Consider the following 16,820-nt stretch of genomic DNA (forward strand, 5'->3'; position numbering starts at 1 on the left):
CAGAGATCTCAATCTCCTTGACCCACAGGGACCTTCTCATGAGTCTCTAATGCTCAAAAGGCCACCCCCAATTTGGTCCCTCTTCCTCAGCTAGTCCTGTGGCGATCCATTCGTAGCCAACATCGATGCTGTCATTGTCAACCATGACAGAAGTACCGCAAACCACCCGGCCTTTGTGAATGCATTTGCATGGATTCATAGACCGTGACCCTAAGGTCTCCGTACCGTAGCAGATCCGACATCTGTGTTTGTCTGATATTCTCAATACAACCCCTCTCTACTAACCGGACCACTACCCTGCTCGATCTGCTCCACGTACGGTGGACGCACCGCTTCTAACTCCTCGAATGACTGAATTATGTTCCCGTCGGTCTCTCAAACAAACGCGACTACATACTTTTTACTCTCATCTCTTGCCCTCTATGCTCTTTTGACCGTGTAATCTAACACCACTTCGCAACTCTAAACGACTATTCTTTCAGAAACCTCAGGATGCACCGAGCCATCCGGGGCGGGGCGTGGCCCTGCCCGGGCCGCGGGCGGAGAGGGGCCGTTCTGGAGACGCGCCTGGACTCGGCTGTTCACGGTTCCGCCCAGTAAGAACGACGCGGGGACCGAAAACGCAGACGCCCCGGCCACGGCTGGACGTCTGGACCAGTCGGCCGGGGCGCGGAACCTGTATTTTAGCCCCAGTGACTCTCGGGTTCTGGTCCAGGCCCTGGGCTGCCGGCCCCTCGGCCACGTCCCGGGAGCCCGTGCGTCCCCCCGGCGCAGCGGGAGCGGAGCCGGCGGACTCTCCCTCCGGATGAAGTCACTGAGGCCCCGCGAAGGCGGCCAGCGGGACTCGGCCCGGCACCGAAGGGTTCTCCACGGGGGACCCGGCAGGACGCAGGCGGGGTGTGGGCTTTGAGGGCGTCCGGGGCGCTTTGTGGCAACAAGGTGGGTGTTGGAAGGAGGACGGACTTCCAGCCCTTCCGTGGGAGGGGGGACCCAGGGCGGCAGGAGACGGACCCAGAGCCTGTGTGGTCGGTGCCGGCCCGGTGCCGTCTGCCCGCTGGAGTCTGTGTTCCCGCTGAGAGCGGCTGGCAGGGTCTGAAACCATTTCTGTTACTTGTTGACGTGTGTTTTCTTTGGGGTCAGCCTTGTGGTCTCGGCTCTGTGCCCTGGCCTCCGTCCTCTGCTCCCTGTGCCCCTGGCCTCCGTCCTCTGCTCCCTGTGCCCCTGGCCCCGTCCTCTGCTCCCGTGCCCGTGCCAGCCCGGCTCACGCGATGCTTTTCCTTCTTCCCTGCGGGCGGACGCGGAAGGTGCCCGGTTCCCGTAGGACCGGCCCCGCAGGAGCTTGGGCTGCCCGCACCCATTCCAGGGGCTGACCCACAGCGGGACGGTCTGCAGGGGCGTTTCCCGCGCAGCCGCACTCCAGCCGGGCTCTCGGCCTTTCTCCTGAGGCCCCTCACTGCGTCCTTCCCATCTCAGTGACCAGACCCCAAGCCTGAAACCTTCTAATGGTTTCCCAGCTTTTTTTAAAAATCCTCACCCGAGGATACTTTTCCATTGATTTCTAGAGACAGTGGAAGAGGGGTTAGCCCAGGGGTGGGCAAACTTTTTGACTCGAGGGCCACAATGGGTTCTTAAACTGGACCGGAGGGCCGGAACAAAAGCATGGATGGAGTGTTTGTGTGAACTAATATAAATTCAAAGTAAACATCATTACATAAAAGGGTCCGGTCTTTTTTTTTTTTTTTTTTAGTTTTATTCATTTCAAACAGGCCGTAGTTTGCCCACGGCTGGGTTAGGCAGTGGTTCTCAACCTTCTGGCCCTTTAAATACAGTTCCTCATGTTGTGACCCAACCATAAAATTATTTTCGTTGCTACTTCATAACTGTAATGTTGCTGTTATGAATCGTCATGTAAATATCTGATATGCAGGATGGTCTTAGGCGACCCCTGTGAAGGGTCGTTCGACCGCCAAAGAGGTCGAGACCCACAGGTTGAGAACCGCTCAGTTAGAGAGAGAGAGAGAGAGAGACACATCGATTGGTTGCCTCCCACACGAGCCCCTACAGGGCTGGGGAACCTGCAGCCGAGGTATGGGTGCCCTTGACCAGGAATCAAACCTGAGACCCTTTGGTCTGCAGGCCAACGCTCTAACGCAGTGATGGCGAACCTTTTGAGCTCGGCATGTCAGCATTTTGAAAAACCCTAACTGAACTCTGGTGCCGTGTCACATAGAAATGTTTTGATATTTGCAACCATAGGAAAAAAAAGACTTATATTTTTGATATTTATTTTATATATTTAAATGCCATTTAACAAAAAAAAATCAACCAAAAAAATGAGTTCGAGTGTCACCTCTGACACGCGTGTCATAGGTTCGCCATCACTGCTCTAACCACTGAGCACCGGCCAGGGCCGTTTCCCAGCTTGTCTGGCCCTCGTATGCAGGCGTTCACAATGAATGCAGTTCTGCCTTGTCTAAGTACCGTCTTGCTCTAAGCTCTGTCTGTGGTTTTACCGCAAGGATTTCTTATTTGGAGACTTGGTCTGCGGGATTGCAGTCGTGTCACCTGACAACAGGATAGGTTCTGAGAAACGGTCCTCCCGTGGTGTTGTCGTGCGAACGTCCAGAGCGCGCTTACCCCTGGGTGGTGCAGCCCACTGCTCGCCGAGGCTGCATGGCCCAGCCTGTCACTGTGCAGAGTACGCAGGCGACTGTAACAGTGGTGTTTGTGCACCTAAACAGCTAAATACGAAAAGGGACATGAAAACACAGTATCAGAGGTGAAGCGTCCTGTGCAGGGCTCTCTCCATAGTGGAGCCGCAGGACTGGACGTTGCTCTGGGTGTGGTGGGAGTGAGTGGGGAGTGAGGTGAGGGCCAAGGACATGACTGGCATGGCTGTGGACTTTATACCCTGGACACCAAGGCTACATTAATTTATTTATTTTTCTTCAATGATACATTAACCTTAGCTTACTATTACACTTTTACTTTATAAACTTAAAAAAAAATTTTTTCAGTCTCAGCCGAGGGTAGTTTTCCATTGATTTTCAGAGAGAGTGGAGAGGGAGAGACAGAGAGAACATCAATGATGAGAGAATCATCTGTCGGCTACCTCTGCACACTCCCTACTGGGGATCAAGCCTGCAACCCAAGCGTGTGTCCTGAGCGGGAATTGAACCATCACCTCCTGGTGGTCGACGCTCAGCTACTGAGCCACGCCAGCCAGGCTGTTTCCATACTTTTTAAGGAGCTTGTTGAGCCGAACAAATGCTTCTGCTAAGCCCTTCCCTGTGAATTTTCCTGGAGGTTCTTATGGGACCACTGCTGCATCTGCAGTCTGTCGTTGGCTAAAATCTCATTGTGTGGCCCCCAACAAGCTCCCCCTCCCTCTAAGCCTTTGTCCCAGCCATTTTCCATTTCCACGTCCTGGCCAAGCTGCTGTCCTCCATTCCTTCCAGGGCACACGCCACGGCCGTAACTGGCTGTGCACCTGCCAAACAGTTCTGGCCACTTGTGTTTTTCCAGAACAGGCTCTGTCTGTCCTCTTCTTGGAAGTGAGTGGGGCCTGGAGAGCAGGCGCTGGCTTCTGCTCCCGCGTCCCAGATCATGCTCTGAGCAGGCTGTGAAATTGACAGCAGCCCACAGTCTGGACGAGGGTTGTTGGGGTGAGCTGGGAGTGAACAGAGGTGGTTTGAGTGGCTGAGACGATCTGTGACTCTGGACCTGTTCGTTTACGGAGAGTTTATTATTTGTCTGAGATTGGGGGGCAGGAAGGAAACCAAGGAGCAAGGTCTCCTTGCGGACAAGCGCAGGTCGCTCTCCCTTGTGTTGGGACAGGTGGCGGGAGGAGGTAATGTGTGTTGTTTTTAGTGTTCAGGAGTTCATGACCTTCACCAGCCAGCTGATTGTGGAGCGCTCGGCCAAAGGCAACAGAGCTTCCGTCAAGGAACAAGGTAAGAGGACCCTCCCCGCGTGTGCGCTGGCCCGGCCGCCACGCCCCAGGCCGCCTGCGCCGAGCACGCCCTGTCACCTCGAGGAGACGGGGCTGCCAGGACCCACTCGCCAGCCTGACCTCTCTTCCCTCCTCCTCCGCTTCCTTCTGCACACACTTCTGTGCCCTCTGCGGGCGACTAGCTGCTGGTTACAGATGCCCCAAAGCTGGGACGTGCTTCCGATTAGGGCCCGTCTGGAGCAGTAGCGACGCCTCCTCCAGAGTGTGGGCCTCTCAGAAAAGGGTTTCCCGCCTGCCTGTCAGGGCTGCTGCCTCCTGTGCTTAGATGTGGACAGGAGGCGAGTGCTATCCAGGCACGTCCGGAGGGGTGAGCGAGCTTCTGGCAGAAGCAAGGGCTGTTGCGTGATGCTGGGACGGTGGGTCCGGGTGTGGAGGTGCTATGTCCAGGTGACGGTGCGGGCGGTGTCGGGCTGTGTTCTGTGGGACCCTGTGTGCTCACCTCTGGCGGTGCAGTGGGATCCTGGACATTTGAATATTCTCAGTCCCCTCGGGGGGGACTTGGCCATCTCAGCTTGGTACTCAGGGACACTTCTCAGACCTGACCCCACTTCCCTGTGGTGTGTGCTTTGTCCCCATATGTGAGGGTCTTACTTGGGGGTGACTGTCTGGAGCGTGTCGGTGGGGAGCTCCTGTCCCTCACATCCCTGCGGTCGTCTATCTCTGCCTGTTTCTGATTTCAGGGCTCACGGCTTCCCTCGCCTCCTTAATTTGTTTTCCTTGTTTAGTTCTGAGTCTCCTGGCTGAGAGTCTTAAAGACAAGAAGGTTCTTCCTTGTCAGTCCTTGTCAGCTGCAGTCCTTCCAAGTTAATTCTGTGGGTTGTGAATGTCCGGCTGAGCCCTGTCCAGGCTGGCCTGTTGCTACTTGGACACTCACAGTTCCCTGGAGACCCCAGCCTGCGTGGGCCCCTCTCCTTGCTCCCTTCCTCCCCTCCCCAGAATGCAGCTGGCCAGACAGGAGCAGAGAGCTGATTTCCTGACTTGGGGCCACGCTTACAGGTTTTTAAAAAACGTGAGACTGCGTTGCTTGCCCAGGGTTTCCTCAGATCCGGAGCAGAGCCTTAGGGGGCTGCCTCTCCCCGAGACACTGCCAGGCTGGGCCTGGAGCTCAAGGCTGTGCCTGGGAAGGTGCCCTCAGACCCTGGTTGAGCACGCTGGGCCTCGGGGCCGTGCTGATGGCCATGCTCCTCTGTGTCTTGCGTGTGTCCTGTCCCGTGTGCATCTAGTCCTGTATGCGGCCCGTTAGGCTGGTCTGCAGAGTGGACCGCAAGCCTCGCTCAGGGACTGGCTGGTCTGCAGAGCTTCGTTGATCCACAGGCAGGAGCCCAGCAGGTGACGGGTTGACTGCTTGGGGTGGAGAGTCTGAGGCCCTCCTGTCGCCTGTGTGTCTCCTTAGAATATCTGTGCCACGTCTACGTGCGGAACGACAGTCTGGCGGGAGTGGTCATTGCTGACAGCGAGTACCCGTCCCGGGTGGCGTTCACCTTGCTGGAGAAGGTGGGTGTGGACTGGACTCAGGTGGACGAGTGGGACTGGGGCCGGGGTGACGTCAGTGCCCGAAGCCTAGAGGGGAGTAGTGTGTCCACCGGCAGCCGTGGTCAGCTTTCCCCTCGCCCTCCCCAGGCTCCTCCATGGCACTGATTCCTGCCCTGTGTCCAGGCTCCTGCCCAGGGCCACGGGACTCCCCGTCTGCCCACAGTCCCCGCCTCTCTTCTCTGGGACGGAGCCCTTGGGCCAGCGGTGGCTGTGCTCTCGCCTTAGTTACCCACCTCCAGCCCTGCCCTGTCCGACCTGCCTCCCCTCCACCGAGCCACCCCTGTGCCCCTTCCCTGGTGTGCACTCCGCACCGCGTGTTCTTCGGGTTCTTCCCATGGTCCGATTACTGACGCCTCGAGGGCACTGCCGTGTCTTGTCCCCGGAGGACTGATACACTTATGAGCACATGAAGTTGGTGGTGGCTTAAATCTTTCCTTTTTGAAGAATTGGTTGGAAAATTAGAGGACTAATTTTCCCTGGTTCCTGGAAAATCATGCCCTGGCAAAAATGGAATTTGTAGTTTAAATTCTAATACTTGTATCACTCACCAGCTGAGGTGTGTCTCAGGCTGGACACACTTGGACTTGAGAAGGAGGAACTTGGGCCTGGACTTTCCCTTCCCGTTGGCTGTTTGCCTCTGCCCTCCCGGGGCCCGGGGGCCAGAGAGCCTCTTGGGCCAAGTCCTGTGGCCGTGGGTGCGGCGAGCACAGGGGTGTCATTGAGCAACTTGGTCTTGCAGGTGCTGGATGATTTCTCCAAGCAGGTGGACAGGATCGACTGGCCTGTCGGATCCCCTGCTACCATCCACTACGCAGCCCTGGACGGCTACCTGAGTACCTACCAGGTAGGGGCCCAGCCTCGGGAACCGCCCAGCCTGACAGCTGGGCGCGGTGGCTTCCTGACCGCCTTGATGTCGGCCCGGGGGTCTCGGGGCTACGCAGGACCTGGAACCTGGGTGCCGAGCAGGCTGTTGCTGCTGTCGCGGCTTCAAGTAGCCTGTGAGGGTGTGTCCAGCTGGCTGGGTTTTGAGCTTTGATTCTAGGTGGTCACTCCAGTCCTGACGTCGTTTTTATTTTCGGCTCTTTCTTAGAATCCCCGAGAAGCTGACCCCATGAGTAAAGTGCAGGCTGAACTAGATGAGACCAAGATCATTCTGGTAAGGAAGCCAGAGATGAGGCTGCGGGGAACTGGGTAAAGGGCCACGCTGCCTTGCTTTCATCTGTACCTTAATCCAGTTAATTTTAAAAAAAATATCTTTTTATTGTTTCAGAGAGGAAGGGAGAGGGAGAGAGAGACAAACATCGATGAGAGAGAATCATTGATTGGCTGCCTCCTGCACGCCCCACACTGGGGATCGAGCCCACAACCTGGACATATGCTCTGACCAGGACTTGAACCGTGACCTCCTGGGTCATAGGCTGACACTTAACCACTGAGCCACGCCAGTTGGGCAATCCAGTTAACTTTGGTGATGTGAATCCGAGTGACTAGGCCCATGTGGAGATGGGGACTTTTTGCTCCTTCCTCACTCCATGCCTTTTCACATGTGTGAAATCGGGCTCAGTGGGCCTGGTGGCTGCTCTGGCAATGGCCATGGGGCGGGGATGTGGGGGGGCTGGGGGAAGGCGGAGGGGGAGGATGTGAGCAGGCAGTGGAGCTGTGGCCCTTTCCCCCCTTGGAGAGGGTCTGTGAACTTACAGGCCCCTCGAGGGAATCGGGATGTGCCCTGTCCGGTGGGAGCCCATGTAGATGCACTGGCCACCTCTGCCTGCTTGGCTGTCCGTGCCTGTGTCGTGCAGGACTGGGACATGCTCTCTGCGCTAGCAGACCCTTCTAGGTTCCATGGGAAGGTCAGGTCCTGGTGCCTGCCCACATCAACATGTGCTGGTGCTCGTGTGGGGGAGGGCTCAGGGGACGTGCTTGCCCTGATGGGCGGGATGAGGGCTGTGGCCACTCGTGAACGGGCAGAGCCTCACTTCTGTTCCTTCCTGCAGCACAACACCATGGAGTCCCTGTTAGAACGAGGCGAGAAGATAGACGACCTGGTGTCCAAATCCGAAGTGCTGGGAATTCACTCTAAAGCCTTCTACAAAACAGTGGGTACCTGGCGGTCCCAGGCCCCTTGCCGCGAGCAGGAGCAGCACGCCCTTGTCGCCTGTCCCCGTCTTCGGGCTGCCCTGCAGGGGGCGCAGGCGGGTTCAGGCTCTGAGCCTAGGCTCACCCTTGTCTGCTGTTGGCTGAGTGGTGGGGTGCAGCACCCCCAGATTCTGACGCTGCCTGTTCGCAGGTTCCTTGCACAGAATCTCACTGAGCAGTGGGGCGAGTTCGCTTGTTCTCCACACGCTGTTGCTTTCGTGTGTCCCTTGAGGGGAGCTGGCTGGGGGGTTGGGGTATCTGAACAGGAAGCAAGAGAGGAGGTCACAGGGGCCCAGGATCTAAGTGGGAGCCACTCTGTTGTCTGGAGAAACACCAGAGCTGCCAGCCTTGTTGGGTAGAGGGTGGGCAGGGGGTCCTCAGCCAGCCAGAGCCCATGCCCATTTTTGTGTCGGGCGCCTTCCTGGTGGCAGGGCGGGCGAGGAGGACATGGTTGTCTGTGACCTGTCCAGCTGCCGGGAGGTGGCAAGGGTGGGCATCACCAGTCCTTTCCCCTCAGTGCTCAGGGCTCTGTCTGTGTGCCCAGGCCACCTCCTCAGCCCCTCTTCTGCTCCTCTGTCTCTTTCTAGGCCCGGAAGCAAAACTCGTGCTGTGCAGTCATGTGACCGTAGTCCGCAGAGGCCCCCTTGCTGCATCCCCGTCATTCCATCAGAACCGCGGCCTCAGGAGATGCCTCGGCCACAGCAAGACCAGAGCACGGTCACCGTTCACTGGAGCTCCTGGAGGCGCCGAGGCAGCGGAAGGGACCTGGGGTGGGGAATGTTCAAATTCATGTTTCTGGTCATTTTTGAAAAGATAATTTGAGGTCCTCAGAGGTATTTTGGGGCCAAATGAAACCGTAAACACTCCATGACTCCTGCAGATGCCGAAGGGCTCTTGTCTAACCTGTACATCAACTGTGTTAACGCTTCAGTGAGGGGGTTCTCAATCCACAGGGCGAGGGGCGACAGAGCACACACTGGGTTCTCCTGGGAAAGCCGCCCAGGGTCACGGGGGTGGGGCAAGCAGGGTCATGAGGAGACAGCCCCTGGGATTCACAAGTTCTGAGACACAGTTTGCATTTCTGCTGAGACTGACTTCCACTGACGCCTTGGTGGTGTTGGAGGGGGCGGGGCACCTGCCTGACCTGCAATTGGCCTTGAACCTGGATCCCAGGCATGTGCCTCTGGCAGCAAAATTGTTTTGGCAACCACCTGGGCCTGCGTGTCTTAGCAAGTGGCCTTCCCGTGGCCACTATTACTGGGCATCAAGAGTAGGTGCCAGCCGACCAAGGACCCAGCACCCCACTTGTCTGAGTGTGGCCGCCCCCCATCCCTGCTGACTCAGTCCCCTCTCCCCCCATCCTTCTTGACCCTCAGCAGCAGGAAACCAGGCCACAGCCGCCCAGGCGATGACCCAGTAGGTCCCGGCCCCTTGGCCTGCCTGGTCCTGGGTCATGCTGCCCTGTCCACACTGCCTCCTTGCTCTGCGTGCCACCTGCGGACAAGGTGCCCTTGCTGGGGTGGCGTCAACCAGTGTGGTCTCACCCAGGGGTCCTTCTTTGAGTGTGCTGGTTCTTGCCCAGCCGAAGGTCCCACTCACCCAGCAGGAAGTGCCAGCAGCCCCAAATCTCGCTTGGGCCAGAGAATGGGATCTGTGTGGCTTCTGAGCACCTGCCCCAACAGGTTCACCTGCCGGCTGCCTTTTTCCCTGGCACTGCTGGCCTCCCTAAGGATGCTCCCTGCCCGTGTGACTCCTGCTGGACCCCACCTTAGGGTGCAGGCCCATCCTGTTCGTGGCGCCTGAGCTGGCTGTGACTCCACTTGGGACAGTTGGGTCATGGATGATGGGGAGGACGTGGGTGAGGGTGGATTTGGAAGAGGGAGGGTGGCTGGCGGAGGTCCTGTGCCCATGTGCTCCCTGTTCATGTCATCCGGCTAAGAGTGTATTTTAATAATTGTTGCCTAACTTTTCTTGTGTTGTTGGAGAGGTTCCTATCTGGATAAAGTTGTCTTTTGAAATTCCCAAAATGGTCCTGTGCTTTGTTTGAGCCTTGGGGGGGGGACCCTTCCTCAGTGTGCCCACTCTGTGCAGTGCACCCTCTGTTCTCTGCTGTGCAGGGGGAGGGCGGGGTCAGGGATGGGGGCCAGGTGTGCGAGCGGGGGTGGGGGCAGAGAGGCGGCATCTGCCTTAGTCCCAGGCACAGGCTGTATCTTTCTCAGACCTGGCAGGAGCCAGGCGAGGGAGCAAGCAGAGCAGACCCTGCAGGTGTGCGAACATCCTTGTGGGTTGGGGAGCCCAGTTCAGGGAGTGGTCCCAGCAGCTGGTCCGTGGAGACTTGGCAGCCTGGCCTGTCCTGGCCCAGGACCCTGCGCTCAGCTCACCCAGCGTGACCGTCCAAACCCACAGCAGCCCTTCCTATGGAGGCCCGGGGAGCTCTGCCCAAAGCAGGCGCCGTTTAGAAGCGACAGTGGGGGCCTCCTGACCTCCCTCTGCCGTGGTGCCCGCCCTGCCCACAGGCCTGCCGGCGCGCTGGGATGCCATGTCCACCTCAGGCACAGGAACCGGGGGGCCGGGCAGGAGGCTCCTCTGATTACAGCTGATAGGCCTGGGTCTAGGAGACACCGCCCGACACCGCTCTGGCTCTGTCCTACATTCTCCACCCTCTCAGGTCCCTGCGTGCTGCCAGGGGGAGCCCACGGCACCGAGACACTGATGCCAAGGGCCTCCTGGCCTGGGCCTGGCAAAGTGTCTGCCCCGGGCGGAGCAGGAGGAGGTGGCCAAGGTGGTCCCTGGGGTCTCAGTCTCGGGCTCACGGGGCACTGAGGTCTGGGGTGGTTTTGAAGCCCCCGTTTCTGTCCCAGGAAAGCACGTGGCACAGGTACAGACAGGCAGCAGCAGGGCCTGGGGTCGGGGTGAGGGAGGCCACTGCCTCCACGTGAGGGCATCTGGGAGGGAGGAGGGGAAAGGCCTGCAGCTGGGCCCGAGGGCGGGCCACGTGCTCTGATGGCCTTGGGCGCCGGTGGTCAGGTCAGCAGCCATGTGGTCAGTGCTAACAGCCTCAGGCCGGGGTGGTCATTCCCGAGGGAGGCCCAACAGGCTTCGTGTCCTGGCTGCAAGGATGCACTGGGTGACATCCTCCCGCTGAGGGTCAGGTCCGGGCACAGAGGGTGGGCAGAGCCCAAGCACAGGAAAGGCCTGGGGGTGTCCCGGGGTGTCCTGCTGGGGAGCGCAGAGCCCTGCCACCCCAGTCCTTCCTCCCGCCCTCTGTCTGGGCACCTTAGGCTCAGCACCTGGCAGCCCTGTCTCCCGATCCTGCTGGGGGCTCTGGCCATGTGGACCTTGAGAAGCCTGCCTGGTCCCTGCTGTCCTCGCCTGCTGTTTCATCTTTGCCTCCCAGCAGCCACCGCTGTGCATGGGTGACGTGGGTGTCGGAACCGTGCAGGCCTGTGTACTGTCTGCACAACCCAGGGTGTGGGCTCCTGCGAGCAGGCGGGTGGCCATGGACACCACATGCCCCAGCCCCTGTGGCCGGCGGTCAGCAAACCACGCAGGCGGGGTGGCTGATGGAGGGAACGACTCGGTAGGTCCGTGCAGCCCAGCCCTGCAGCTCCTCCCACCCCAGACACCACTGGGGTGACTAGAGAGGTTGAGGGGGTGGCGGGGGGGGTCAGGTATTGAAGCTGTGACTTGCGGCTGCACAAAGGGACCCCAGGCGGGTCGTCCACCCTGACAGGCTCAGGAAGGTCTGGACTCAGCCTCTACAGCCAGGCCCAGCTGGGGCCCCACAGAAGGGGCTGGGTGAGGGGTGGTGGGGTCCGAGCAGAAAGCACCGAGCTGCACATGAAGCAGTTTGTCCTGTTTGCCTTTTATTTGCAGTTTCCCGAGACAGAACAAAATAATTTTTTGTACACTTACAAGGCTCAGAAAGAAAAGACAACAAAACTCAGCAAAAAGAGAGGAGGGAAGCCGGCCAGCACCGCGGCCGCCGACCCCTGCAGGGCGGGCCAGCGAGGCCACACCATGGACATCAAGCTGGGACAGCGGGTGTGGCTTGCTTGTAGGGGTCATGCAAAAGAACTATCCCCCAGAAAAAAATCCCCAAATTAACCCAGACAGGCAGTTCCATGGAGAGGAGGAGGAGTGGGAGGAGGCCCCAGGAGGCGAGAGTGGCCAGGCACACGCTGTGGGAGGCAAGCCCTGCCACTCACTGCCCATGCCCATGGGGCCAGGCAGACGTTTACCATGTCCACGGGTGGGGACAGCTGTTCTGAGCACAGCTGTGGGTGGGCAGGTGAGTGTCCACTCTGAGTGGCATGGACAGTCTCCTTGGAGATCAGGTCCTGTGTCCTGTTTCCCATCCTATGCCCCTCCCTTGGGTTGATTTTGGGGGGAGATAAAAAAATCTTTGTTGAAAACAATGTGAATTGAAGAGTGCCTGGTACTGGGGCAGGAGGATCCCAGATCTCTGTGACCAGGCCGGTGGGACCTGCCCCCACCCCTGGCTGCTCTCTGCCACCATCTGACCACGAGGCCATCCCTGAGCCTCCCCGAAGTGAGCCCTGCCCCCTCCTCCCACTCAGGGTCCCCGTCACACTGCAGCCCCCTGAAGCCTGGCAAGTGGTTGGCTTGCCCTGCCCTGCCCTGCCCCCAGAGCATACTGCCTTGGGCCCGGACCCCTGCAGTGGCCTGGAGCCCAGGGAGCCCCCACCCCCTCTGACCCCTCCTTCCTGCATCAGGACCAAGCCCTGAGCCCTGGGCCCTCCAGCCCACGTCCCCCTGTGTCGGAGGAACGCCCCATGGACAGGAGGGAGGCCAGCCCATGGGTCCCCTCCCCACAGGGCTGCTGCCAAGGGTAGCCGCCCCCCGAGTCTGAAGCTAGCTGCACCCATCTGCACTTCCTGCCTCTGGCAGGGGGGCAGAGCAGAGCCAGCCTGGGCCCTCAGAGCTTCTCACAGGCATCCTCCCCGGGGTGGGCCTGGCCTCTGCACTGCCCGTCCACGTTGGGGCATCGGGGCGCGGGCCCGGGAGGAGCCCACACCCACCTTGGGGGGGGGGGTAGAGGAAGGGAAAAGAAGCAGAGGGAACAGCTGCGCTCAGGCCGTGGCCTGCAGCCCCCCAGACGACACCTGACACGACCCACCGCCAGCAGGGTGGGGGGCGGGCCCCATCGAACAAACACGTGAGGGCAACAGGCCTGCCCGGTGGACAAGTGCGCCGCCCGGCTGGAGGCCCGGAGCAGACAGACAAGTGGAGCTCGGTGCAGAGTGGCCGGCAGGCGCAGGCCCGCCCAGTGCCAGTCATTTCTACAGCGTTTTCCTTTGTTTAGGTTTTTTTTCCCATTTCATCCAACATATTTTTTTTTCTTTTTTTGTGGTGGTTGCTGTCATCTTGTTTTTAAAAAGAAACCACTCTGGTCTTGGTTTTCTGCAGACACAGGCACCAGGGGAGGAAGAGGCAGACACAAACATGCGACAGGCAGGCCGCGAGCCGAGGGCGGCTCGGCGCCAAACATGATCCGTCGGGCTCTGCAACGGTGAGGGCGGAGGGTCAGCTCCCGCGTGCACCCGAGGTCTGCGCCCCAGGTCCCTGCGTGCGCCCCAGGTCCCTGCGTGCGCCCCAGGTCCCTGCGTGCGCCCCAGGTCCCTGCGTGCGCCCCAGGTCTCATGCGAGCACCGCGGCTCCATCCAACCCCAGACTCCGCCCATCGCCCGAGGCCCCGCCCCGCGCGGCTCACCCTCACTGCAGCGGGGCCACGGGCGCTCCTGAGCAGTGGAAGTGCACGTTCTGCCACTTGCCCTCGCGCCGGTGCCACACGCGCGTCTCCTCGGACTGGCTGGTGCGGGGCCGGCCCTGGCCGTCGATGTACTGCGTGAGGCGGATGTAGGCGATGCAGGCCGCGTCGTCCCCGATGACGTGCACGTGCGGGTTCAGGATGGTCGTGTGGGATCGGCTTGCTGTTTTTGGCGAGCACTGTGGACAGGGCTGGGAATCAGCGCTACCGCCGCCTCTCACCGGCGCTGCCCGCTCCCTCCTGGGCCGGGTTCCTGGCTGCGTGGCCTGGGCAGGGAGGGGGCCTCCCCCTGGGCTTCCCGTGCCCCCCCCCCCCCCCCCGCGCCCTCACTCACAGTTCTCGAAGTAGAACCTGTGGAAGTCCATCCCTTCGACCAGGTTGCCCAAAGCTTCAGGCTCAAACGAGGTCAGGCCTGGGTCGCAGATTTTCCTGGGGGGCAGACCCAGGTGAGGAGGGCCCCCTCTGCACCCACCCAGGGCGTCCAGCCCTCTCTTCGGGGGACACTCAGCCCACCCATCCCCCAGGCTGCCCAAGGAGCCACACAGGCCCCGACTCACGCGTAGGCCTCGAAGTCCCCGCTGTTGACAGCCTCGATGAGCTGCTCCGTGATCTTGATGATCTCCTGCTTCCGCGCTGCAGGGAGAGGCCCAGTGACCCACGGCCACCGCCCGCCCCACCTCTCCTCTCCCCTCCAGGGCACCGAAGCCCTGCGCCCAAACTGTCCAGCCCAGACCGACCGACCGACACCCCCCACTTCTTCAAAATAGACTCGCCCAGGCCGAAAACCGACTTCTGCGCATGGGCCACGAAGTTTCAATCGCATTGTACGTGCGTGCCCACACGTGGTATTTTGTGGAAGAGCCACACTCAAGGGGCCGAAGAGCCGCATGTGGCTCGCGAGCCGGTTTGCCGACCACTGCTCCAGGGGACTAGGAAGGGCTGGCCAGCACAGCAGGGAGAAGACTGGGGGCTCGGGGAGGCCTCTGCCCAAAGGCCAGGCAGCCCAGAGAGCAGAGTGCATGAGCCTCCCCGTCCCCGGGAAGGCAGCCAACCAGGTGTTGGCCTGCGCCTCCTCTGGTCTCTACCTGCTTGCAGTCCTGGGCCCAGGTGCAGCCAGCACACCACTCGCCCATCCCGCGCTCTCCGCCACCCTCCAGGCTCCCGGCCTCAGCAGGCCTGGCCCCGGGTGGCTGCCCGGGGCCCTTTGTCTCCAAGTACATTTATTTTTGTGCAAAATATTTTCAACACATGGAAGAAGCAGAGAGGATAATCCAGCCACTCCGGGCGGACTCAAATCTGGACATTGTCCTATTGGCTCCAGATGCTTTTTAAAGAAATAACATCTCTCATAGTTGCAGGTGCCTGTGTCCCCTCAATCTTGTTCCGTACTCACTGTCCCTGGGTAGGTCTGCACCACTTCTGTGCAGACACAGGCGTGCCCGCACGCACAGGCATGCACACACAGCGCTGGTCTCGCTTGAAAGAACTCTGCAGGGCTGCCACATGGGATGGGCTTCTGAGGCTGCCAGGGGCTCAGTTCAGAGGCATGTGCCCGTGGTGCAGGCCGGCTGCCCCTGGGGCTGTCTGGGCGCTCCCTGTCCCGGGAACCCACCTGGAGGGGGACTGAGCCTGTGGCAGAAGACGCTGCCTGCAGGTGTGAGCCCACGCGTCCGACACCTGAGGGGTGGGTGACGCACGTGCGTGTCAGGTGGGAGTGTGTGCCTGTCTGCGTGCGGAGGCTCCCGTCTTGAAAAAGGCCCCTCTGGGCCACCGCACTTCTGCTTCTGTGCTGCTTTCCTTTCCTGCCCCTTGTCTGACCAGCAGGTTTGGCCCTGGAGGCTGGCCTCTAGGAGGGGCTGCGGCTCCAGCTCCCCAGGTCCCAGGTCTCCGTGCAGGCCGCGCGGCCGGCCCACCTCTCTGCCCTCTGCCTGGGCGAGTCCCAATGCTGAGCATCACCTTCGTGGAGGCCGTTTCCAGCTTCAGGCTCCCCTGTCTGCAGCCCATCGACCCCCAGACCCTCCCCGTGAGGCCTGGCCACTTCCTTCCCACAGCTGCCAGCTCCTGCCTCATCCTGTCCGGGCCCCTTGCTCAGGGTGAGTCCAGCCCCTGCCCGGACCCTCCACCTCCCACTGACCTGGTCATCTCCGATCTCAGACGGCGGAGCTGCCCCGCCCACGAGCCCTGGCCACAGCCCCCAGTGGAGCCGAGGGACATTGCACTTTGAGGTCACAGTCACCGGCTATTGTAAGTGACCCCAGCCTCGCACTAGGGGTGAAATATTGAGTGTTTTTAAACAAATTGTAATTTAAAATGGGAGTTGGTGTAGAGAAAGTATTAAGTAGACAGGACATTCCTGAGCTCACAGCATAAATCTGTGGACACGAACCAGCTCAGGGGGGCCACTGCTCCCACCACTGGCCAGGGGCCCAGGGCACCCCGGTGACTCCTTGCTGGCACCAAGCCCTGTGCCTTGGCGTCTGCCGGGGTGCGGGGCCCCAGCCATGCAGGCAGACAGCTGCAGGGTCAGGATGGTGTATAATCCTGATTACGGAGATGCAGCCTGGCCAGTGAGCACGACCCCATTACACACCAAGACAGCTGGCGCCGTGCACTTGAGAGAGGGGGGCCCACGGCGCCCGCTCCTCTCTCCCCCGCCCCCCGGGACACCCCTTGCCTGGGCCTCCGTGCTGGGCATCCCCAAGTTGGAGACCGGACGCCTGGGGTCGGCTCACCTGCTCAGACCCATGGAGAGCAGACCTCAGCCCCAGACAGTCCTTCCCCAAGCTGCCCACCCCGTCCTGTCACCTGGGGACCCTCCCGTCCACACTCACACACACTCAAGTTGCTGGGGTGCCAGGAACTCAAGTGGGGCACACCCAGGAGCAAGACTCACCCTGTTCCCCGAGGGAGGCTGGCTGGGAGGCCCCTGCCCTCGGCGCCCCAACGCCCCACCCCCAGGCCAAGCCACCTCTGCTGGCCCAGAGCCCACCCCTGCCATTCAGTCCTGCTCACGGCCCCTCTCGGTCCCCACGACCCTTAGTCAAGCTCCAGTCAGACCCTAAACAGGCAGAGCCAGGCTGCAGCCCACGCAGGCCTGTCCTCAGAGCCTGCCGGCTGCTGCGCTGGCCCCACGGGAAGGGCTGCAGCCTGGGCTGGTCCATGCAGGTGGCCCCCTGGAGCATCCCTGCAGGTCTCCAAGCCTCGGGACGGGTCCGGGGTCTGGGACAATGGAGCCTCTGAACTCAGACAAGACGCTGCACCGAGTCCCGGTGTGCCTACCAAGTTCACCCCCATTCCCACCACTGGGCCGAGTGGTGCCACCCCCCCACTCGCCCCAAACCCCCTCAG

General features: G+C 60.6%; 2 protein-coding genes across 2 annotated transcripts; one reads left to right on the forward strand and one right to left on the reverse strand.

Annotated features, from left to right (window-relative positions):
• The first annotated feature begins 3,853 nt into the window (after nt 1-3,853).
• YKT6 (YKT6 v-SNARE homolog) lies at nt 3,854-9,703 on the forward strand. Its single transcript, XM_023747566.1, has 6 exons — nt 3,854-3,953; nt 5,406-5,506; nt 6,285-6,389; nt 6,636-6,701; nt 7,540-7,641; nt 8,269-9,703. Exons 1-6 carry the CDS (start codon nt 3,854-3,856, stop codon nt 8,302-8,304), a joined length of 510 nt encoding a protein of 169 aa, XP_023603334.1. The 3' UTR covers nt 8,305-9,703.
• Nucleotides 9,704-11,547: 1,844 nt separating this feature from the next.
• On the reverse strand, nt 11,548-14,605 carry CAMK2B (calcium/calmodulin dependent protein kinase II beta). The gene is given in 6 exon segments (XM_023747567.1): nt 11,548-13,206; nt 13,416-13,624; nt 13,626-13,651; nt 13,807-13,901; nt 14,030-14,190; nt 14,558-14,605. Coding segments are annotated over 5 exon segments (537 nt in total). The 3' UTR covers nt 11,548-13,206; nt 13,416-13,417.
• Nucleotides 14,606-16,820: the final 2,215 nt, after the last annotated feature.

Source organism: Myotis lucifugus, unplaced genomic scaffold, assembly GCF_000147115.1.
Source record: "Myotis lucifugus unplaced genomic scaffold, Myoluc2.0 scaffold_913, whole genome shotgun sequence".
NCBI classification, from domain to species: Eukaryota; Metazoa; Chordata; class Mammalia; order Chiroptera; family Vespertilionidae; genus Myotis; species Myotis lucifugus.